This window comes from Oncorhynchus kisutch, linkage group LG8 (assembly GCF_002021735.2).
Source record: "Oncorhynchus kisutch isolate 150728-3 linkage group LG8, Okis_V2, whole genome shotgun sequence".
Lineage (NCBI taxonomy): Eukaryota > Metazoa > Chordata > Actinopteri > Salmoniformes > Salmonidae > Oncorhynchus > Oncorhynchus kisutch.
Genome location: NC_034181.2, coordinates 24,342,966 through 24,364,565, shown reverse-complemented (window position 1 = coordinate 24,364,565; position 21,600 = coordinate 24,342,966). Strand labels below are relative to the sequence as shown.

The window sequence follows — 21,600 nt, the reverse complement described above, 5'->3', positions numbered from 1 at the left end:
AAACAGATTGTGTGGCAAAATTAAGTTATTATGTTATACATTTTGTTAAATATGATTTACAGTGCATTCGGAAAGTATTCAGACCCCTTGACTTTTTCCACATTTTATGTTTCAGCCTTTTTCTACAATGGATTAAAATTGTTTTCCCCCTTAATCTACACCCCATAACAACGAAGCAAAAACATGTTTTTAGAAATGTTTGCAAATGTATTAAAAATAAAAAACAGAAACATCACATTTACATAAGCATTCAGACCCTTTACTCAGTACTTTGTTGAAGCACCTTTGTCAGCGAGTACAGTCTCAAGTCTTCTCGGGCATGACACTACAAGCTTGGCACACCTGTAGTTGGAGAGTTTCTCCCATTCTTCTCTGCAGATCCTCGCAAGCTCTGTCAGGTTGGATGGGGAGCATCGCTGCACAGCTATTTTCAAGTCTCTCAAGAGATGTTCAATTGGGTTCAAGACCGGGCTCTTGCTGGGCCATTCAGAGACTTGTCCCGAAGTCACTCCATTGTCTTGGCTGTGTACTTAGGGTCGTTGTCCTGTTGGAAGGTGAACCGTCGCCCCAGTCTGAGGTACGGAGTGCTCTGAGCAGGTTGTCATCAATGATCTCTGTACTTTACTCCATTCATCTTTCCCTCAATCCTGACTAGTCTCCCAGTCCCTGCAGCTGAAAAACAACTCCAGCATGATGCTGCTACCACCATTCTTCACCGTAGGGATGGTGTCAGGTTTCTTCCATATGTGACGCTTGGCATTCAGGCCAAAGAGTCAATCTTGGTTTCATCAGACCAGAGAATCTTGTTTCTCATGGTCTGAGAGTCCTTTAGGTGCCTTTTGGCAAACTCCAAGCGGGCTGTCATGTGCCTTTTACTGGAGAGTGGCTTCCATCTGGCCACTCTATGATAAAGGCCTGATTGGTGAGAGATGGGAGAAACTTCCAGAAGGACAACCATCTCCACAGAGGAATTCTGGAACTTGGTCAGAGTGACCATCGGATTTCTGGTCACCTCCCTTCTCCCCTTGCTCAGTTTGGCCTGGCGGCCAGCTTTAGGAAGAGTCTTGGGGATTCCAAACTTCTTCCATTTAAGAATGATGGAGAGCACTGTGTTCTTGGTGACCTTCAATGCTGCACAATCCTGTCTCGGAGCTCTAAAGACAATTCCGTCAACCTCGTGGCTTGGTTTTCGCTATGACATGCACTGTCAACTGTGGGACCTTGTATAGACTAAAGGTCGACCGATTATGATTTTCAACGTCGATACCGATTATTGGAGTACCAAAAAAAGCCTATACCAATTCAAATCGGACGATTTTATATATAGTGCTGTGAAAAAGTACTTACCCCCTTCCTGATTTCTTATTTTTTGCACATTTGTCACACTTAAATGTTTCAGATCAAACAAATGTTAATATTACACAAAGATAACCCAAGTAAACACAAAATGCAGTTAATAAATACAATTTAAAAAATCACTTAAGGGAAAAAAGCTATCCGAACCTTCATGGCCTGTGACAAAGTAATTGCCCCCCCTTGTTAAATCATGAATTTACTGTGGTCACATTTTCAGTTCAGTTTCACTAGCCACACCCAGGCCTGATTACTGCCAGACCTGTTGAATCAAGAAATCACTTAAATAGAACCTGTCTGACAAAGTGAAGTAGGCCAAAAAAAAAAATCTCAAAAAGCAAGACATCATGCCACAATCCAAAGAAATTCAGGAACAGATGAGAAACAAAGTAATTGACATTATCGGTATGGAAAGGGTTACAAAGCCATTTCTAAAGCTTTGGGATTCCAGCGAACCACGGTGAGAGCCATTATCCACAAATGGGAGAAAATTTGGAACAGTGGTGAACCTTCCCAGGAGTGGCCGGCCTACCAAAATTACCCCAAGAGCGCAGGGACGACTCATCCAAGAGGCCAGAAAAGAATCCACAACAACATCTAAAGAACTGCAGGCCTCACTTGCCTCAGTTAAGGTCAGTGTTCATGACTCAACCATAAGAAAGAGACTGGGCAAAAATGGCACTCTGCCATGGATGCCAAAGCAAAAATCACTGCTGACCAAAAATAACAAAGGCTCGTCTCACTTTTGGCAAAAAACATCTTGATGATCCCCAATAGTTTTGGGAAAATATTCTGTGGACTGACGAGAAAAAAGTTGAACTTTTTGGAAGGTGTGCGTGCCGTTACATCTGACGTAAAAGTAACAACATTTCAGAAAAAGATCATCATACCAACAGTCAAACGACTTGCTGGGTTTGATGGAACCATGAATTCTGCTCTCTACCAAACAAATTCTGAAGGAGAATGTCTGGCCATCAGTTCGTGACATCAAGCTGAAGCGCACTTGGGTTCTGCAGCAGGACAATGATCCATAACACACCAGCAAGGCCACCTCTGAAAGGCTTAAAAAAAAAAAGTTTTGGAGTGGCCTAGTCAAAGTCCGGACTTGAAACTGATTGAGATGCTGTGGCGTGACCTTAAAGGCGGTTCATGCTCAAACCCTCCAATGTGGCGGAATTAAAACAATTCTGCAAAGAGTGGGCCAACATTCCTCCACAGCGATGTGAAAGACTCATTGCCAGTTGTTGCTGCCGAGGCTGGCACAACCAGTTATTAGGTTTAGGTGGCAATTACTTTTTCACATAGTGCCATGAAGGTTCGGAGAGCTTTTTTCCCTTAATAAATAAAATCACTTAACCCAAGTAAACACAAAATACAGTTTATCTGTGTGTAATATTTACATTTGTTTGCTGATCTGAAACATTTAGATGTGACAAATGTGCAAAGAAATAAGAAAATCAGGAAGGGGGCAAATACATATATACAGTGCTGTGAAAAAGTATGTATATATATTTTTTGTAATGACATTTACAACAATACTGAATGAACAATTAACCCTTTTATTTTAACTTAATGTAATAATTCAAATCTATTTAGTCTCAAATAAATAAACATGTTCAATTTGGTTTAAATAATGCAAAAACAAAGTGTTGGAGAAGAAAGTTAAAGTGCTCTCGGGAGTTGATAGGCTAGAAGTCATAAACAGAGCTGTGCGTCAAGCATTGCTAAGAGCTGCTCGCAAATACAGTAAAGTGCTGTTTGAATGAATGCTTACGAGCCTGCTGCTGCCTACCACCACTCAGTCAGACTGCTCTATCAAATTATAGACTTAATTATAATAAACACACAGAAATACAAGCCATAGGTCATTAATATGGTCAAATCCGGAAACTATCATTTTGAAAACCAAACGTTTATTCTTTCAGTGAAATACGGAACCATACAGTATTTTGTCGAATGGGTGGCAACCCTAAGTTGTAACCGCAATATTTCATTACACAACCTTCAATGTTATGTCATAATTATTCCTGTCCGACTATTTAATAAAAAATATATAATTATTATTTTTGTACTTATCCCAGACAAGAGGACAAGTGTTAAGGTCAAACCCTGAAATCCATACTTTTTAATAAAGTGTTAAACAAATACAACCAGTGACCTAAAGCAGGGGTTCCCAAACTTTCACTCAGGCCACCCTTCTAATATTGGGGAACACCCTGCGCATGCCACGTTAACTTCTATGGGCACAAGCACTGTTTGTGACAAACTGTTCTTAACCCTTGTTGGCAGAGAGAGGATTTTGCAGGTGTAAAGCTTATTTCCTGCAATTCTCTACAATTTGCCATGGGATCAGTGGCAGTGCGTCATTCAGGACAGTTTTGCATGTTATTTTGGCCTTAATACGTGTCACAATTCAGTTTGCAAACAATATATTTTTTTAAAGTTAAAAATCTTTGAGTTAATAAAGCTGCATACAAACATGGTCTCTTTTCTGCTTTCTTGAGTAAGGCAAGAAAAGTGCAGGTGTTCCAGCCTAGCTCAGTGGTTTCTGTGGTGGTGGGGAAGCCAGTAGAAAATACAAAGCGTAGGGGTTGGTAATGTTCTCTAGTTGCACGGTGATTGGCTCAATGTTCTGTCACTCATGGGGACACTAAGTCACCGCAAAAACTATGGGTAGCGCTCGAAAATTCAAGCTGCCATAGACTAACATTAGAAGTGCCTATCCAAGAATGCTCAAGGTCATGGCCACAGATAAAATTACATCAAATCAAGTTATATCTATCGTAGCTTTGGATTGGACTGATCATGTCAACATCTTACTTTCAAAATCTTAGCTAGCAAACTAGACAAGCAGTCATCATCACACATTAAATCAGCAAATCCTTTCCCATACTTGTCATTTGAAGATAAAACGTATCGTGCTCATCGGCCATAAACATTACACAACAAGATGGAAATTGCAAATTCAACATTAAGTGCTAAGGCACCACTGCAGCCCCGGGTTCGATCACAGGCTGTGTCACAGCCGGCTGTGACTGGGAGACCCATGAAGTTGGAGACTTTTATCTCCCTCACCAACTTCAAACATCAGCTATCTGAGCGGCTAACCGATCGCTGCAGCTGTACATAGTCTATTGGTAAATAGCCCACCCTTTCTCACCTACCTCATCCCCATACTGTTTTTATTTATTTACTTTTCTGCTCTTTTGCACACCAATATATCTACCTGTACATGACCATCTGATCATTCATCACTCCAGTGTTAATCTGCAAAATTGTAATTATTTGCCTACCTCCTCATTACATGACGTAATGACGCCACACAAAATGTTGCGCTACAAAAAAAGTAAATAACAATATGGGGATGAGGTAGGTTGTTGGATGGGTTTTTACAGATGGGCTGTGTACAGCTGCAGCGATCGGTGAGCTGCTCAGATAGCTGATGCCTAAAGTTAGTGATAGACTGCATTTTTTTTTTTTTACCTTTATTTAACCAGGCAAGTCAGTTAAGAACACATTCTTATTTTCAATGACGGCCTGGGAACAGTGGGTTAACTGCCTGTTCAGGGGCAGAACGATTTGTACCTTGTCAGCTCGGGGGTTTGAACTCGCAAACTTCCGATTACTAGTCCAACGCTCTAACCACTAGGCTACGCTGCCGCCCCTAATTTGCTGAGTAGAGTGTTGGAGGCTATTTTATAAAATGACATCACCGAAGTTGAGGATAGGTAGGATAATCAGTTTTACGAGGGTATGTTTGGCAGCGTGAGTGAAGGAGGCTTTGTTGCGAAATAGAAAGCCGATTCTAGATCTGATATGCTTAATATACGAGTCAGGAAGGAAAATTTAGAGTCTAACCAGACACCTAGGTATTTGTGGTAGTCCACACATGCTAAGTCAGAACCGTTCAGAGTAGTGATGATAGTCGGAGGGGCTGGTAGCAATCGGTTGAAGAGCATGCATTTAGTTTTACTAGCGTTTAAGAGCAGTTGGAGGCCACGGAAGGAATGTTGTACGGCATTGAAGCGCATTTGGAGGTTTGTTAACACAGTGTCCAAAGAAGGGCCAGATGTATACAGAACGGTGTCGTCTGCGTAGAGGTGGATCAAGGAATCACCCGCAGCAAAAGAAACATCATTGAGATACAGAAAAAAGTGTTGGCCCAAGAATTGAACCCTGTGGCACCCCCATAGAGACTGCCAGAGGTACGGACAACAGGCCCTCTGATTTGACACACGGAACTCTATCAGAGAAGTAGGAGGTGAACCAGGCGAGGCAGTCATTTGAGAAACCAAGGCTGTTGAGTCTGCCGATAAGAATACGGTGATTGGCAGAGTCGAAAGCCTTGGCCAGGTCGATGAAGACAGCTGCACAGTACTGTCTTTTATCAATGGTGGTTATGATATCGTTTAGTACCTTGAGCGTGGCTGAGGTGAACCCATGACCAGCTTGGAAACCGGATTTCACAGCAGAGAAGGTACATTGGGATTCAAAATGGTCAGTGATCTGTTTGTTAACTTGGCTTTCGAAGACTTTGGAAAGGCAGGGCAGTATGGATATAGGTCTGTAACAGTTTGGGTCTAGAGTGTCACCCCCTTTGAAGAGGGGGATGACCGCGGCAGCTTTCCAATCTTTAGGAATCTCGGGGGAGACGAAAGAGATTGAAAGGACTAGTAATAGGGGTTGCAACAATGGTGGCGGATAATTTAAGAAAGAGAGGGTCCAGATTGTTTAGCCCAGCTGATTTGTAAGGGTCCAGGTCTTGCAGCTCTTTCAGAACATCTGCTATCTGGATTTGGGTGAAGGAGAAGCTGGGGAGGCTTGGGCAAGTAGCTGCGTGGGGGGCGGAGCTGTTGGCCAGGGTTGGGGTAGCCAGGAGGAAAGCATGGCCAGCCATAGAGAAGTGCTTATTGAAATTCTCAATTATCGTGGATTTATCAGTGGTGACAGTGTTTCCTAGCCTCAGTGCAGTGGGCAGCTGGGAGGAGGTGCTCTTATTCTCCATGGACTTTACAGTGTCCCAGAACGTTTTGGAATTAGAGCTACAGGATGCAAATTTCTCTTTGAAAAAGCTAGCCTTTCCTTTCCTAACTGACTGTGTGTATTGGTTCCTGACTTCCCTGAAAAGTTGCATATTGCGGGGACTATTCGATGCTAGTGCAGTACGCCATAGGGTGTTTTTGTGCTGGTCGAGGGCAGTCAGGTCTGGAGTGAACCAAGGGCTATATCTGTTCTTAGTTCTACATTTTTTTGAAAGGGGCATGCTTATTTAAGATGGTGAGGAAAGCACTTTTAAAATAACAACCAGGCATCCTCTACTGACGGGATGAGGTTAATATCCTTCCAGGATACCCGGGCCAGGTCGATTAGAAAGGCCTGTTCGCAGAAGTGTTTTAGGGAGGGTTTGACAGTGATGAGGGGTGGTCATTTGACCGCGGACCCATAATGAATGCAGGCAATGAGGCAGTAATCGCTGAGAACCTGATTGAAAACAGCAGAGGTGTATTTGGAGGGCATGTTGGTCAGGATAATATCTATGAGGGTGCCCATGTTTACGGATTTAGGGTTGTACCTAGTGGGTTCCTTGATTATTTATGTGGGAATCTAGCTTAGATTATTAGGATGGTCGGGGTGTTAAGCATATCCCAGTTTAGGTCACCTAGCAGAACGAACTCTGAAGATAGATGGGGGCAATCAGTTCACGTACGGTGTCCAGGGCACAGCTGGGGGCTGACAGGCAGCAACAGTGAGACTTATTTTTGGAGCTCGAACTGGAAAGTATGACAGGCTAACTCCTCCCCATTTGGCATTTCTATCTTGACGGAAAATGTTTTAGTTGGGGATGGAAATCAACATTTTTGGTGGCCTTCCTAAACCAGGATTCAGACACGGCAAGGACATCAGGGTTTGTGGAGTGTGCTAAAGCAGTGAGTAAAATAAATTTAGGGAGGAGGCTTCTGATGTTAACATGCATGAAACCAAGACACGCAGGGCCTGGGTTAACCTCTACATCATCCGAGGAACAGAGGAGGAGTAGGAAGAGGGTACGACTAAAGGCTATCAAAACTGGTCGTCTAGTGCGGTGGCGACAGAGAATAAAAGCAGCAGATTTCTGGGCGTGTTAGAAAAGATTCAGGGCATAATGTGCAGACAGAGGTATGGTGGGGTGTGGGTACAGTGGAGGTAAGCCCATGCACTGAGTGAGAGGTTGCATCTCTGGATGTGCTGGTTATACTGGGTGAGGTCACCGCATGTGTGGGGGGTGGGACAAAGGAGGAATCTGAGGCATGTAGAGTGGGACTATTGTCTCCACTGTAAACTAAAACAATGATAACTATCCTAAACAACACTATACAAGGCATATTGACATTTGAGAGACATAAAGCAATCACAGGTGTTGATTGGGAGAGCTAGCTAAGACAACGGGTAAGACAACAGCTAATCAGCTAAGACAACAACAACAGGTAAAATGGCGATGAATAGGCAGTGTTTCAACTCTTTTCTCTGTACTCTTTTCTCTGTATATATCAATGATGTCGCTCTTGCTGCGGGTGATTCTTTGATCCACCTCTACGCAGACGACACTATTCTGTATACATCTGGCCATTCTTTGGACACTTAACTTATGGTTGCAATCCCGATATCGGGATAACTGTCATCAACAACCGCTGAATAGCATAGCGCTACATTCAACAAATATTAATATTCATGAAATCACAAGTGCAATATAGGAAAACACAGCTTAGCATTTTGTTAATCCACCTGTCGAGTCAGATTTTGTAATTATGCTTTTCAGCGAAAACAATCCAAGCGTTTGTGTAAGTTTATCGCATGACAAAACATTAAGTACACTTAGCATCAGGAAGCTTGGTCACGAAAATTAGAAATCAAATTAATTGGTTACCTTTGATAATCTTCGGATGTTTACACTCACGAGACTCCCAGTTACACAACAAAATGTTCCGTTTCTTCCATAAAGATGATTTTTATATCCAAAATACCTGTTTGTTGCGTTATGTTCAGAAATCCACAGGAAAGAGCGGTGACGACAACGCAGACAAATTCCAAATACAGGTCGCAGTGGTGGGTAGTTTAACTTCTTGGATATAGGGGGCGCTCTTTTAATTTATGGATAAAAAAAACGTACCCGTTTTAAGCGCAATATTTTGTCACGAAAAGATGCTCGACTATGCATATAATTGGCAGCTTTGGAAAGAAAACACTAAGGTTTCCAAAACTGCAAAGATATTATCTGTGAGTGCCACAGAACTCATGCTACAGGCGAAACCAAGATGAAACTTCAACCAGGAAATGGGCAGAATTTTTGAAGCTCTGTTTTCCATTGTCTCCTTATATGGCTGTGAATGCGCCGGGAATGAGCCTGCCCTTTCTATCGTTTCTCCAAGGTGTCTGCAGCATTGTGACGTATTTGTAGGCATATCATTGGAAGATTGGCCATAAGAGACTACATTTACCAGGGGTCCGCCCGGTGTCCTTTGTCTAAATTGGTGCGTAATCTACAAGCTGCACGCAGTCATCCAGTGATTGAGAGGAGAGAGGAGGCTTTCAACGAACGATATATCATGAAGAGATATGTGAAAAACACCTTGAGGATTGATTCTAAACAACGTTTACCATGTTTCAGTCGATATTATGGAGTTAATTTGGGAAAAAGTTCGGCGTTTTGAAGACTGAATTTTCGTTTCTTTTTGGTAGCCAAACGTGACGCACCAAACGGAGCAATTTCTCCTAAACAAATAATCTTTCAGGAAAAACTGAGCATGTGCTATCTGAGAGTCTCCTCATTGAAAACATCTGAAGTTCTTCAAAGGTAATGATTTTATTTGAATGATTTTCTGGTTTTTGTGAAAATGTTGCCTGCTGATGCTAACGCTAAATGCTACGCTAGCTACGCTAGCTGTTACACATGCTTGTTTTGCTATGGTTGAGAAGCATATTTTGAAAATCTAAGATGACAGTGTTGTTAACAAAAGGCTAAGCTTGAGAGCTAGCATTAATTTCATTTGAGATTTTCATGAATAGTTAACGTTGCGTTATGGTAATGAGCTTGAGGCTGTATTCACGATCCCGGATCCGGGATCCGGGATGGCTCGCCGCAAGAAGATAAGGGGCTTTGGTAACAAAACGGATGGCACTGTGATAAACTGCATCCAGTTTGCTGAGTAGAGTATTGGAAGCTATTTTGTAGATGACGTCGTCGAGGATCGGTAGTCGGCTGGTCCCTGCTACATATTTGTCGCCCGACCCACTGACTCCAGGTGATCTATAAGTCTATGCTAGGTAAAAGCTCCGTCTTATCTCAGCTCACTGGTCACGATAACAACACCCACCCGTAGCACGTGCTCCAGCAGGTATATCTCACTGGTCATGCCCAAAGCCAACAGCTCTTTTGGCTGCCTTTCCTTCCAGTTCTCTGCTGCCAGAGACTGGAACGAATTGCAAAAAAAAAAAAATCGCTGAAGCTGGAGACTTACATTTCCCTCACTAACTTTAAACATCAGCTATCTGAGCAAGCTAAACGATCGCTGCAGCTGTATATAGTCCATCTGTAAATAGCCCACCCAATCTACCTACCTCATCCACATATTGTTTTTAGTTACTTTCTTTTGCACATCAGTATCTCTACTTGCACATCATGATCTGCTAATTTAACACTCGTGTTAATCTGCTAAATTGTAATTACTTCACTACTATGGCCTATTTATTGCCTACCTCCTCACGCCATTTGCACACACTGTATATAGACTTTTTCTTTCTATTGTGCTATTGACTGTACGCTTGTTTATTCCATGTGTAACTCTGTATCGTTGTTTGTCACAGTGCTTTGCTTCATCTTGGCCAGTTCGCAGTTGTAAATGAGAACTTGTTCTCAACTAGCTTACCTGGTTAAATTTTTTTTTTTTTTAAGGAATAGGTTGACTGTTTTACTGGTAATGGAGACATACGTAAATGACAACTTTTTGGTCAGTGTGGTGTGTGTGTAACCTTTATTTAACTAGGCAAGTCAGTATGTTACACATTCTTATTTACAATGACTGCCTACCCCGGACCAATTGTGCGCAGCCCTATGGGACTCCCAATCACGGCCGGATGTGATACATCCTGGATTTCTAACCAGGGACTGTAGTGACATCTCTTGCACTGAGATGCAGTGCCTTAGATTGCTGCGTCCATGTGTGTTAACTATTTAACTGAACTAGAATGCTTAATAGGCAGCTAAAATTTTAAATATCAGTTATTGGTATCGTTTTTTTGGGCAAGGAAAATATTGTATATCGGCATCGGCCAAAAATGTCATATCGGTGCACCACTAGTCCAATCCAAATTACGGATGGCCTCTTATGCGCTTGTCGTCCCCTTATGCCATAGTTTGTACATCTTAATTGTCAGTAGAAACCACATATGTTTAAGCAAGTCTGCCATATCAGCTATGTTTTTTTTAAAGGCAGTAAATGAGGCTGAATGAATTGTTTCGCTGCCAGACAAGGCTCCGCTGATTGCCAGGTGTAGCAGTGGTAAGGATTCACTCCACCGTGCTGAAAAGAAAGCTCTGCTGTTGGGAACGCATGATGTAGGCCTTAACAGTTTGTGGGCACCGTTTGTTGCCGTTATAGTGCAATTAATATATTGTTTTGTGGCTTTGCTTGCATTAATTTGTATTTATATATATTTTTTTTTTCCAGTTTGCCCCACCAAGATTTACATGCTAAAATCACCACTGCATGGGATGGATACTTTTTGTTATGCCATTTTAAAGCTAATGTCCTGCTATTCTACAAATGTTGCCATATCTTGTGTGTTCATGTGATATTTGAATGCCAAACATTACAACATAATCAATGGGCGAAAAAACCTAGCCAAATTGTTTTTGCTGACATGGGCTTGGAGATTTCTGACAAGTTACAAATAGCTCTAAGATCTGCAATGACTGACATGACAAGAGGAAAACTGCTGATGCACTACCCAATTAACGAAATTGCACCTTGTACATTCAACTATTACAACTTTCAGGAGTAAATTGAAAGCCGGACTGAGTTCCATAAAAAGTTTCCCTTCCCAGTATGGGAACCACTCCCATTCCAGCAGGTAGCCTAGCCGTTAAGAGCGCTGATTCAAATCACGGAGCTGGCAAGGAGGAACAATTATGCCCCTGAGCAAGGCAGTTAACCCCCAACAACTGCTTCCCGGACTTCGATTGAGGTAGCCCCCCTGCACTTCTCTGATTCAGAGGTGTTGGGTTAAATGCGGAAGACACATTTCAGTTGAACGCATTCAGTTGTGCAACTGACTAGGTATCCCCTTTGCCCAAAGAGGGTGCTCTTGAGGCCACTGTGTACCATTGCAAAACAGTGCGTTTTAATCAGTTGAGCCTCCACTGCTTCACACACTTGTTATAAGATAAAGGAGAGGGAGAAAAGTCATAGGTATTTTATTAGGATCCCCATTAGCTGTTGCGAAAGCTGCAGCTACTCTTCCTGGGGTCCACACAAAACATGACTTTAACAGCTCAAGAACAGAACTACATCAATAAAACAAATGTCACAAGTAGCCAACATATCAATACATAGACAAACTATCTAGGTCAGATAGAGTCTAGGCTAATAAATAGAAAGCAAGGCGTCCTACTTTTCCACTGCGTATCTCTTATCATTAAATGATGAGGCCGTCTGATTAGACGCATGCATCGCTATAGACATGATCCTTACCCGTTTGCTATTGGTCCATTCTTGGATGGTCTCCCTTTGTATACTACGCCAGGGTTTCCCAAACTCGGTCCTGGGGCACATTTTGGGTTTTGCCCTAGTACTACACAGCCGTTTCAAATAATCAACGCTTGATAAGTTGGTTATTTGAATCAGCTGTGTAGTGTTATGCCAAAAACCAAAACGTGTACCCGGGGGGGGGAGCAAAGACCGAGTTTGGGAAATCATGTGCCACACTAGATAACGCGTCATATACCTAATCACGAGAATGATGCAAATACGGTTTAATAACCAAGTGAACAGTAAACAGCCGGTTCCCCGGGTAAAGACTCACCTGCCCTGGGGAAGGAGAACCGACAGGGCTCGATTCCCGTCAGGGTTAGAGTCCCCGTTTCGGTGAGGTTAGGGTTGGATAGGCTACAGCCAAAGCTAAACCCGAAAAGAACCTTAAAATAAAACCGAAAGGAGCTCTAGATGTGTGTAGGTCCAGTTCTTAGTAGAAAATACCTATTCTTGTAGTCTACCAGGACAGTGGATGTCAGACAGCAATGTCTATAGCTACAGAAGGATTTTGTCTTACATATGTACGGACTGGAGACACAATAGCGCATGCTCAGGCCCTTGAAGTCCTTCCTCTGTCTTCTCCTTCAGAACTGTGCTTCAACCAATCGGAGACGTTCATACCTGTGATGCAAGCCGGACTGTCATTCGTTGTGTTCATAGGGGACGCTGATTCTATAAACCTAGTCTACTCATTCTCCTCCTCCTTCCCTTCCTTTCTCTCCTCCCTTCTCTCTCGCTTTCTCGGTACTCTCGGTTTCGCTAAACTCATCATTGTTATGAAAAAAAATGGCGTCTTCCTCTTTATCCCTTGGTCTGTGTATATTTGCGACGTTCTATAGTGCCATCTAGTGGTCTTCTAGGCATATCGCAGCAACATTACTTAATGTACCTATTCGTTGGGGACGTCCCAAGGATCCCAAATAGCAATATCATGACGCATGCGCCACAATCATGAATATGTGGCCCAAATAGAGGTGATTGGGATTAGTTAACTACATGTTAACTAGGCCTAAAACATTTTGCTGTAGCTTGGTGGTAGTTGAATAAAATAAAATCTTGGTAGTGTTTTGACTAGTTAATATCTTTTTACCATGTAGTGGTGTCGCTAACTACTGAAACTACAGTTTTTTTGCAAAAGAAAAGAAAATATTGGTGGGTGAAGTAGGCAAGAATTTCCTTTCTTTTTCAGCATGAGACCTGCCTAAGATGAGACTTGAAACACATTTTTGGTGTTTAATAGGATAAATTGCACCTTATGTTAACATTGACTCCAGAGTGATCTGTCTTGCAATTTGTAGCCTATACATTTCAGATTGCAATTCATAACATATATATATATATATATATTTTTTTTTTACCTTTATTTAACTAGGAAAAAAAACAAATGGTTAACTGCCTGTTCAGGGGCAGAACAAGAGATTTGTACCTTGTCAGCTCGGGGATTTGAACTTGCAACCTTCCGGTTACAAGTCCAACGCTCTAACCACTAGGCTACCCTGCCACCCCAAATAGCATATCATAACATAACATAACATAACATATCATGAAATGGATGATGGAATTCCACAAATTAATGCATACCTTACATATCATAGTAACTGGAGTGTCGCGGATTTAAGTTTACTATGTTACGTCTAAACATGGTTCCAGGTTGGCCAAATAGGTCACCTAAAACAAGACCAAGAGGGGGGAGAAACTGCTAAAAAACTATGTCTCCAGATTGTATTATGGACATCAGAAGCACTGTAATATTGTGCAATCCTCCTACTGTTGAAATGTGGACTGGGGCAATAACCACAGTTTCCTGCAGTTTTACTGCATGACTTTGTGTGTGTGAGTGAGAAAGAGAGAGAGCGCTCTAGGCCAGGCCATGCTGTCTGTGTATGCTTTAGTTCCATGGTCTGGTCTCTAGTCTGTTTCATTCATTCATGCCACACACACACGGACATACCTAATCTGTTCTAGGCTAGGTCACATGAGTTATGTTGTTATGGGAGAGACAGAGAACCTCTGTTACAACACTCTACTTCTGAGACAACATGTGATTTCCTAGAACAGGTCCACTGGGTACAGTATAGGGCCTTGGGATAGGGGCTATAGTTAGGGCTTAAGTATGGGGGTATGAGGTTGGGCTGGGTATAGGGCTGTGTTTTCTGCAGTCTGAGCTGTCAACATGTTACAGGTACAAATGGTGGTATTACCATATCAGGATTATGGTATAGTTTTGCTGTCTCAGAATTGTCCCTGGTTTCAATGAGAAAATGTAATGATACTTTATGCCACAGGAACACTCTTCCCATATTCACTACTGTGTATATACATATGTAGTACAACAACAACAAACACATACCTTATCATGGTTTAGGATAGGTAAGTATAGTGATGTCATCACTAGTGGCCAGTGCTCATACCTCAGATGATGACATCACAGAGGTCCCAAATGGCACCCTATTCCCTTTATAGTGCTCTACATTTGACCAGGGCCATGGCACCCTATTCCCTTTATAGTGCACTACTTTTGAAAGGGATTAGGGTGCCAGTTGGGTCATTAACAAAACTAAAACTCTGATGAGGGATTAAGAAGAGGGATCAAGCCCTAGTTGTATACTCTCTATTCCTCTGAGGATGGCTTTAGTTTACAACACATATACATCGTAGTATATCTGTCTTATAATATGTGTAATAATAATAATAATAATAATAAGGTGGCACTGACACACTGTACATCTAAAGCTTATTCTGACTCGCAGGTCCGTTGGTGACCGAGCAGAACCAGCGAACCTCCCTGTGTCATTTAGAACTATGACCAGATGCAACCAGTAGGTATAGAACCCACCAACCGTAGGGGTACCCTCTACACTCCAGAACTGACTTGGAATTAAACAAGATACCTGTAGGATCAAATGATCCAATAATTCTTATATTAAACATGTTAGGCTACAATTATATTAATTAGTGTTTTGTAAGTGGTAAGAAAACATCCACACAGATTTTGTCTGGCCTTAACTTTAACACCTGTAACCCATAGTGGAGTACAGGTAAGAGCTTGACACCTGGCTTTAGGATGCTATTATTATATATTACTGTCTATACATATCTACATACACACTGAGTTTTTCTTTAGTGGTCTACAGTGACTATCTACATTTACAATCAATGCATTCTCTTCTGGTGCATATTGTACAATATGAACAATTCTTAGTGCAAGCAAATCACACATCACATCTGACAAACATGCTTCAGTTCTTTTCTTTTTAGTGTCCCTGTGGTGTTTGGTGCCGGTGCCCCTGCTCAGGATCAGTCCAGCTTTCTGTACGCTACATCAACTCTCTCAAACACTCTTCAGAGAAGTGTGTCAGTGTGTCCACAGATATCCTTTCCTGGCAAGCCTCTGCTGGGTGGGAAGGGTGTGTGTGTGCGTGTGTGTTTTGTACAGCATTTGTGAGTGTGGGGAGATTGAGTGTGTGTGTAGTATGTTTATGTGCAGACAGATAGTATGTGTGTGTACAGAATGTGTAAGTGCCAAGACACTGTGTGTTATAGCTACAGCATCCTTATCTGGAGGCCAGCAACATCGTGATGGGTTTTTATCCTCTATTTCCACTCTCACACTCTCCATCATTTGATTGGTCATTTGTCTTTTGGGTCCAATGAGGAGGCAGAGTACTAGAAGCTCATAGGATCAGCAGTGTTGAGCCTATTGGTCCTTTTTTCTTTTTTTTCTGGGAGGCTGAGAATCTTTAAAGTAGCAGAGGTCCCACTAGCTCTCTTCTCTTTCTCTATTGTTCTCTTTAGTCCAGAAGCAGTGGCAGGTTGAGACTAGTGCAGCAGTAAAGAAACTAGTTTCTACACATCTACATATCTGTGGATAGCTAATCCTATACATGCTGCACTAGATGTAGTTTGTGTGTGTGTGTGCGTCTTGGGATTGGACAGAACTTGTGTATAGACAGAAGTACAGGATCGGATGTTGGGGGAATAGCGTAGAACGTTCTGCTGGGGTCTAGAGCACGTTCTCAAAAAGCTGCATGGAGTTCATTATGTTCTCATCCTGAAACAGAAACATACAGGATAGAACATTGAGCGAAAGTCATGAGGCTGTTTTTTTTGTTCACTTGGATTATTAGTCTAAGTAAAACATTCAGCAAATCCCCCAGTGACATCTACATAACACTTTACTTGGAGGGGTTATTCATAAGACATTCACAACACCTTTATGAAACCAATGATAACACCTTCATGAGTATTGCAGTATGATTCATAAACTTCATAACACATTATTCAATATCATTCATAAGGAATTTTCAAAATTAAAGTTCCTTTTCATTACATAACTAAAAGTTATCAGTAACACTGAAATATTTCTTATTTATCCATTGTACAACACAAATGTGTATGTTTACAACCACAGTACCCAACCCCCTAAGTGTTAACCTAAGAGCACATGTTTTGGGCTTATCTTGATAGAGAACACACTGTAGGCCTAACATGGCACTGGCTCCAGACCAGGAGCCATATAATACAACTTTATTGTCCATGTTACAGAGAACAACAGAAATGTGTCTCTGCGCTTACAACACAACTCTCCCAGTTAGCACAAACACACGTAGTGCAGCACCCCTGGATGGAGCGGATGTTGCTCAAGGGCCCAACGGAAGGGACTTGTCAGGAACTGAACAGTTACCAGATCAGTTCCCCCCTTATTCTAGCTCCCGGTGTATGTGACAATAAAAAATAAAACAATTCTCCTGGTGACCTTTCGCCTACAGGTCCAACTCCTTAGCTGCTGGGCTACCTACAGCCCCCCTGGGTGCATCCCTTGGATATCGTCACATATAATAGGGTGGCTAAGCTGACATTTCCAGAATGATTGTTCATTTTGTGATAAAAGCACATAATTTTGCAGAGAGAGATTTACGTGTCCTGAAAATATTTAGATATCGTGACATCACAGATATTGCCCCTGGGGGTCATGGCACTCTTTAATTACTAATTAAAGGTTTAATAAAATAAACACAACCAGGAAAGAGTAGCTTGGCATTACCAACAGGAGTAAACAGCACACAACTGACAGTGACGACTCCTGGGTCAAGTCATTGCTTCCAGTCAAACTCCTGGGTCAAGTCATTGCTTCCAGTCAAACTCCTGGGTCAAGTCATTGCTTCCAGTCAAACTCCTGGGTCAAGTCATTGCTTCCAGTCAAACTCCTGGGTCAAGTCATTGCTTCCAGTATGTGTGACCCAGGAGTTGTTCCTGTCAGCTGTGTGTTGTTAACTCCTGAATCAAGATTCATGCTAAGCTGCTCCTTCCAGGATTGATAAAAAATAAGGGAGGGGATGTTCTAATCAGTGGTGTAGTAGAGGGTAAACCCACAAACACAGTTTACACACCTGTTTTATTTTTTACAAGCATTTACCCACCTATTGCAGAAGAATGCATTGAAAATAAAGGGAGTGTTAATTTATTCACAGCAAAAGGCGACCAGTGTTTAGCCATATATTTTCTTACCTCTACTGATTATGATGATTATGATGAAGACATTGGTACTGTACTACTGAGCTAGATAACAACATAGGTGCAATCCACTTAGTGTGTGCTGCAAATATTGTACTTTGAGGTTGCTCTAAAGCGGAAAGAGTCAGGAGCAGGTTTTCTTAATAGAACGAAGTTCTCTATTGAGGTATTTTTTTCTTCTCAAAAACTCCAACACAATCAGATGATCAACCAAGGAAAACACAAATAATCTTTACAAGAACAAGGAACACAAGGTGAGTATCTTTACACTACAACATAAATCACAGGTGTGTCACCGCCTTAACGATCTGTTCGTGGAGAACCCTCTTCGGGTGGTGGTCCGGATCCGTGGTGGCCATTCCCAAGAGGTCATGTGTCTTCTTCTTCCTTCCGAAAGGTATGTCCTCTCCTTTGGAGAAGCAAACACACTTTTCTTTCTCCAGCTCCTCTCTGCTGGTTCCCTCCTCTCTCATGTAGGGGAAAGAGAATAGGTCATTAGTACCGTCAGCTGTGCTTAATTGCCTCTGATCACCTTGACTCACATGCCAGGCTGGGCTACTATCCGTGGGACAAGCCTGCCCTCTGGTGGTCCTTCCACATACCTCCCCCCTCAGGACCGGACTGGAGGGCCGGGCGCCAGACGCGCCATCTTGGTCGCGTTGGGACAGCGCGTCCGCATTCCCGTTCCTCGGTCCGGCCCTGTAGATAACATGGAAAGAGAATGGTTGTAAAGCAAGAAACCATCTGACTATTCTGTTATTTTTTTTGTCTTACCGGCCATCCACGTGAGGGGAGGATGGTCAGTAACGAGGTAGTACCGGAGATAAGCGAGGGCCCACTTAATGGCTAGGGCCTCTTTCTCTACGGTAGCATATCTCTGTTCCCGATCAATGAGCTTCCTACTTATGAAGAGAATAGGCTTCTCTGCTTTGCCTTCACCCTGAGCTAGGACGGCCTGAGCCCCGTATCTGAGGCGTCTACCTGCACAATGAACTCATGGGAGAAACCAGGAGCCTGCAGGACGTGATCAGAGGACAGGCTATCTTTTAGCAACTGGAAGGCGTCTTCCGTCTTGTCCTTCCACGCTACACGGATTGGCAGGTTTTTCTTGGCTTGTGAGAGGGGTGGCAATGGTTGCATATCCAGAGATGAAACAGCGATAATATCCCGTTATCCCCAAGAAGGCTCGGACGTCCTGGGGCCGAGGCCAGTCCCGAATTGCCTTAGTCTTGCCTTGGTATTTTTCCGTTCCCCACGGTGTATCCCAGGTATTCCGCTTCGGTTAGACCCAGGCAGCATTTGTTTGGATTTGCAGTCAGCCCTGTAGCCTCCAGGCTCACGAGCACCGACCGCAGACACAGGAGGTGGCTATCCCAGTCCTCGCTGTGAATGACCACATCATCTATGTACGCCGCTGCGTACTCTTGATGGGGTTGTAGAATGGCATCCATGAGGTGTTGGAAAGTTGCCGCAGCACCATGCACTCCGAAGGGCATTCTCACATACTGAAAAAGCCCCTCCGGTGTGGTGAAGGCAGTCTTTGGGCGGTCCTCCGGAGCCACTGGCACTTGCCAATATCCTTTCATCAAATCCAGGGTGGTGATGAACTTGGCCTTCCCTAAACGCTCCAAGAGTTCATCCACGCAGGGCATGGGATACGCGTCGAAAGTAGAGATGGCGTTTACACCTCTAAAGTCGTTGCAGAGCGTCATACTACCGTCAGGTTTGGGGACCAGGACTATGGGACTGGACCACTCACTCGTAGATGGCTCGATCACCCTCATCCTCAGCATCTCCCTCGTTCTTAGCGATGACTTGGCGGTCCTCGGGAATCCTGTAAGGCCGGATATGCACCTTCTTGCCGGGTTCAGTGTGGATATGGTGAACCAGAACATCTGTTTGTCCTGGGAAGGGAGAGAATACCCTGCCCGAATTGCATAATCAGCTTGTCTAGCTGTCTAGACTGCTCCGGCAGGGGAGTTCGGCCATGGCGCACCTGTAGCAGGGCCTCCTCTTTTTCCTTGTCCTCCATGTCCATCAAAGCCACACCCTCCTCTCTTCCATGGTACTTCTGCAGATTGATATGATAGAGTTGGACCTTCTTCCTCCTGTCAGGTTGCTTGATGAGGTAATTGACCGATGAGACCCTTTCTGTTACCTCGTAGGGCCAACCCACTGCACCATCAAGCGGTGTTCGACCATGGGCACGAGTACCAGCACTTTCTCTCCCATGGTGAACTCCCTGGGTGTTGCTGACTTATCGTAGGCTCGGCCTTGAGTCTGTTGCGCCTTCTCCATATGTTAATTTACTATGGGTCAGACTGCCGACAGGCGGTCCCTCATCAGGGTAACATGCTCTATCGTCGACCGGAATGGGCATGGTTGGGCATCCCAGGTCTCCTTGGCTAAGTCGATGATCCCTCGACATGGCCGGCCGTAGAGCAATTAGAATGGGGAGAACCCAGTGGACGCCTGGGGTACTTCTCGCAGGGCAAACATTAAGTGGGGCAGAAGCATGTCCCAGTTATTCCCATCTCTGGACACCACTCTTCTCAACATGATTTTAATTGCTTTGTTCAGGCGTTCGCACAAACTGTCTGTCTGCGGGTGGAATATGCTTGTGTGTATCTGTTGAACCTGGTATAACCGACACATGTCCTTCATCAATCGGGACATGAGGCAGGGTAGCCTAGTGGTTAGAGTGTTGGACTAGTAACCGGAAGGTTGCAAGTCCAACCCCCGAGCTGACATGGTACAAATCTGTCGTTCTGCCCCTGAACAGGCAGTTAACCTACTGTTCCTAGGCCGTCATTGAAAATAAGAATTTGTTCTTAACTGACTTGCCTGGTTAAATAAAAGTCAAATAAAAAATTAAAAATTGAATGGGGTTCCCTGGTTGGTTAGGGTCGTCTTGGGAAGGCCCACCCGGGAGAACAGCATGAACAATTTCTTGGCGATTCCCTTTGATGACATGTTGCAAAGGGGTATGGCCTCTGGGAACTTAGTAGCGTAATCTACGACAACCAGGATGTACTCGTATCCTCTGGCGGATTTCGGGAGGGGTCCCACGAGATCCATAGCTATGCGTTCGAAGGGGGTCTCTATAATGGGGAGAGGAATCAAAGGACTGCGCACGTATGGCCGTACGCTGACATTGATCACACGTCCTACAATACCTGGCCACATCTAGGGTGACACGGGGCCAATAGAACCTCTGCATGATTCTGTCGATCGTTTCGCCCTGTGCCAGGTGTCCTCCTAGGACGTGGGAATGGGCTAGCTGTAGGACAGTATCCCTGTATGGTCTAGGCACCATTAGTAATTCCTGTTCCCCCCCCCCCCCTTCATTGCACAACCCAATGCAAGAGACCCTGCCTGATTGCATAGTAGGGAAGAGAGGGCTCCCCTGATCCGTCAACATTTCCTCATGACATCCCGTAGGTCTGGGTCTCCTATGCTGAGAGGTGCCGAACTGGTTTTTTTCTTTCTCTGCTTTCCTGCCCCCCTGCGGTAGCCCGGCTGTTGGCGTGTGATAGAGAGACCTGATCCCCTTTGTCCGGTGCATAACGTCATCTGCTGAAGCTCCTTATACAGGGGACAGTCTCTCCCGATCAATAATGGCACCTTCAGCTGGGGTACTTTCCCCACCCTGACTGTACACCTTCCTTTCGGGGTGAGAATGGACAGACTCATGGTGGGGTAATAGTGGGTGTCTCCATGGATACAGGACACAGCTACTTTGTCTGGTAGCAGTGTTGCTGTGGTCACCATCTGCTCCTCCACGATCGCAACCATACTTCCAGAATCGAGAATGGCTACCACGTCTCGTCCTTCTATTCAAACCGGAATCTCTGGGACTGGGGATATTTCTGCTAACCAACAGAGGTGATCCTGCCCATCTCAGACTGGGATGCGTGGGGACGGGCAGCAATGACTTGGTGGCCAT

At 43.8% G+C, this 21,600-nt stretch overlaps 2 protein-coding genes across 4 annotated transcripts in view; both read right to left on the bottom strand.

The window, feature by feature from the left end:
- The window catches only part of LOC109896048 (solute carrier family 23 member 2), a 73,078-nt gene extending 60,180 nt beyond the window's left edge, over positions 1 to 12,898 (bottom strand). For 2 of the 3 annotated variants that reach the window (XM_020490247.2, XM_020490248.2), the window contains exon 1: positions 12,412 to 12,898. The gene's annotated coding sequence lies outside the window, so the exon portion shown is untranslated. Of the gene's footprint in view, positions 1 to 12,080; positions 12,200 to 12,411 lie in introns of those variants that run through there. The other variant, XM_031829880.1, reaches the window with a different exon arrangement.
- Positions 12,899 to 13,359: 461 nt separating this feature from the next.
- LOC109895133 (calsenilin-like) overlaps positions 13,360 to 21,600 on the bottom strand; it is a 53,616-nt gene continuing 45,375 nt past the window's right edge. Inside the window, exon 8 of the mRNA XM_031829878.1 lies at positions 13,360 to 16,191. Coding sequence (XP_031685738.1) covers positions 16,144 to 16,191 — 48 coding nt within the window. The 3' untranslated portion in view covers positions 13,360 to 16,143. The remainder of the gene's footprint in view (positions 16,192 to 21,600) is intronic.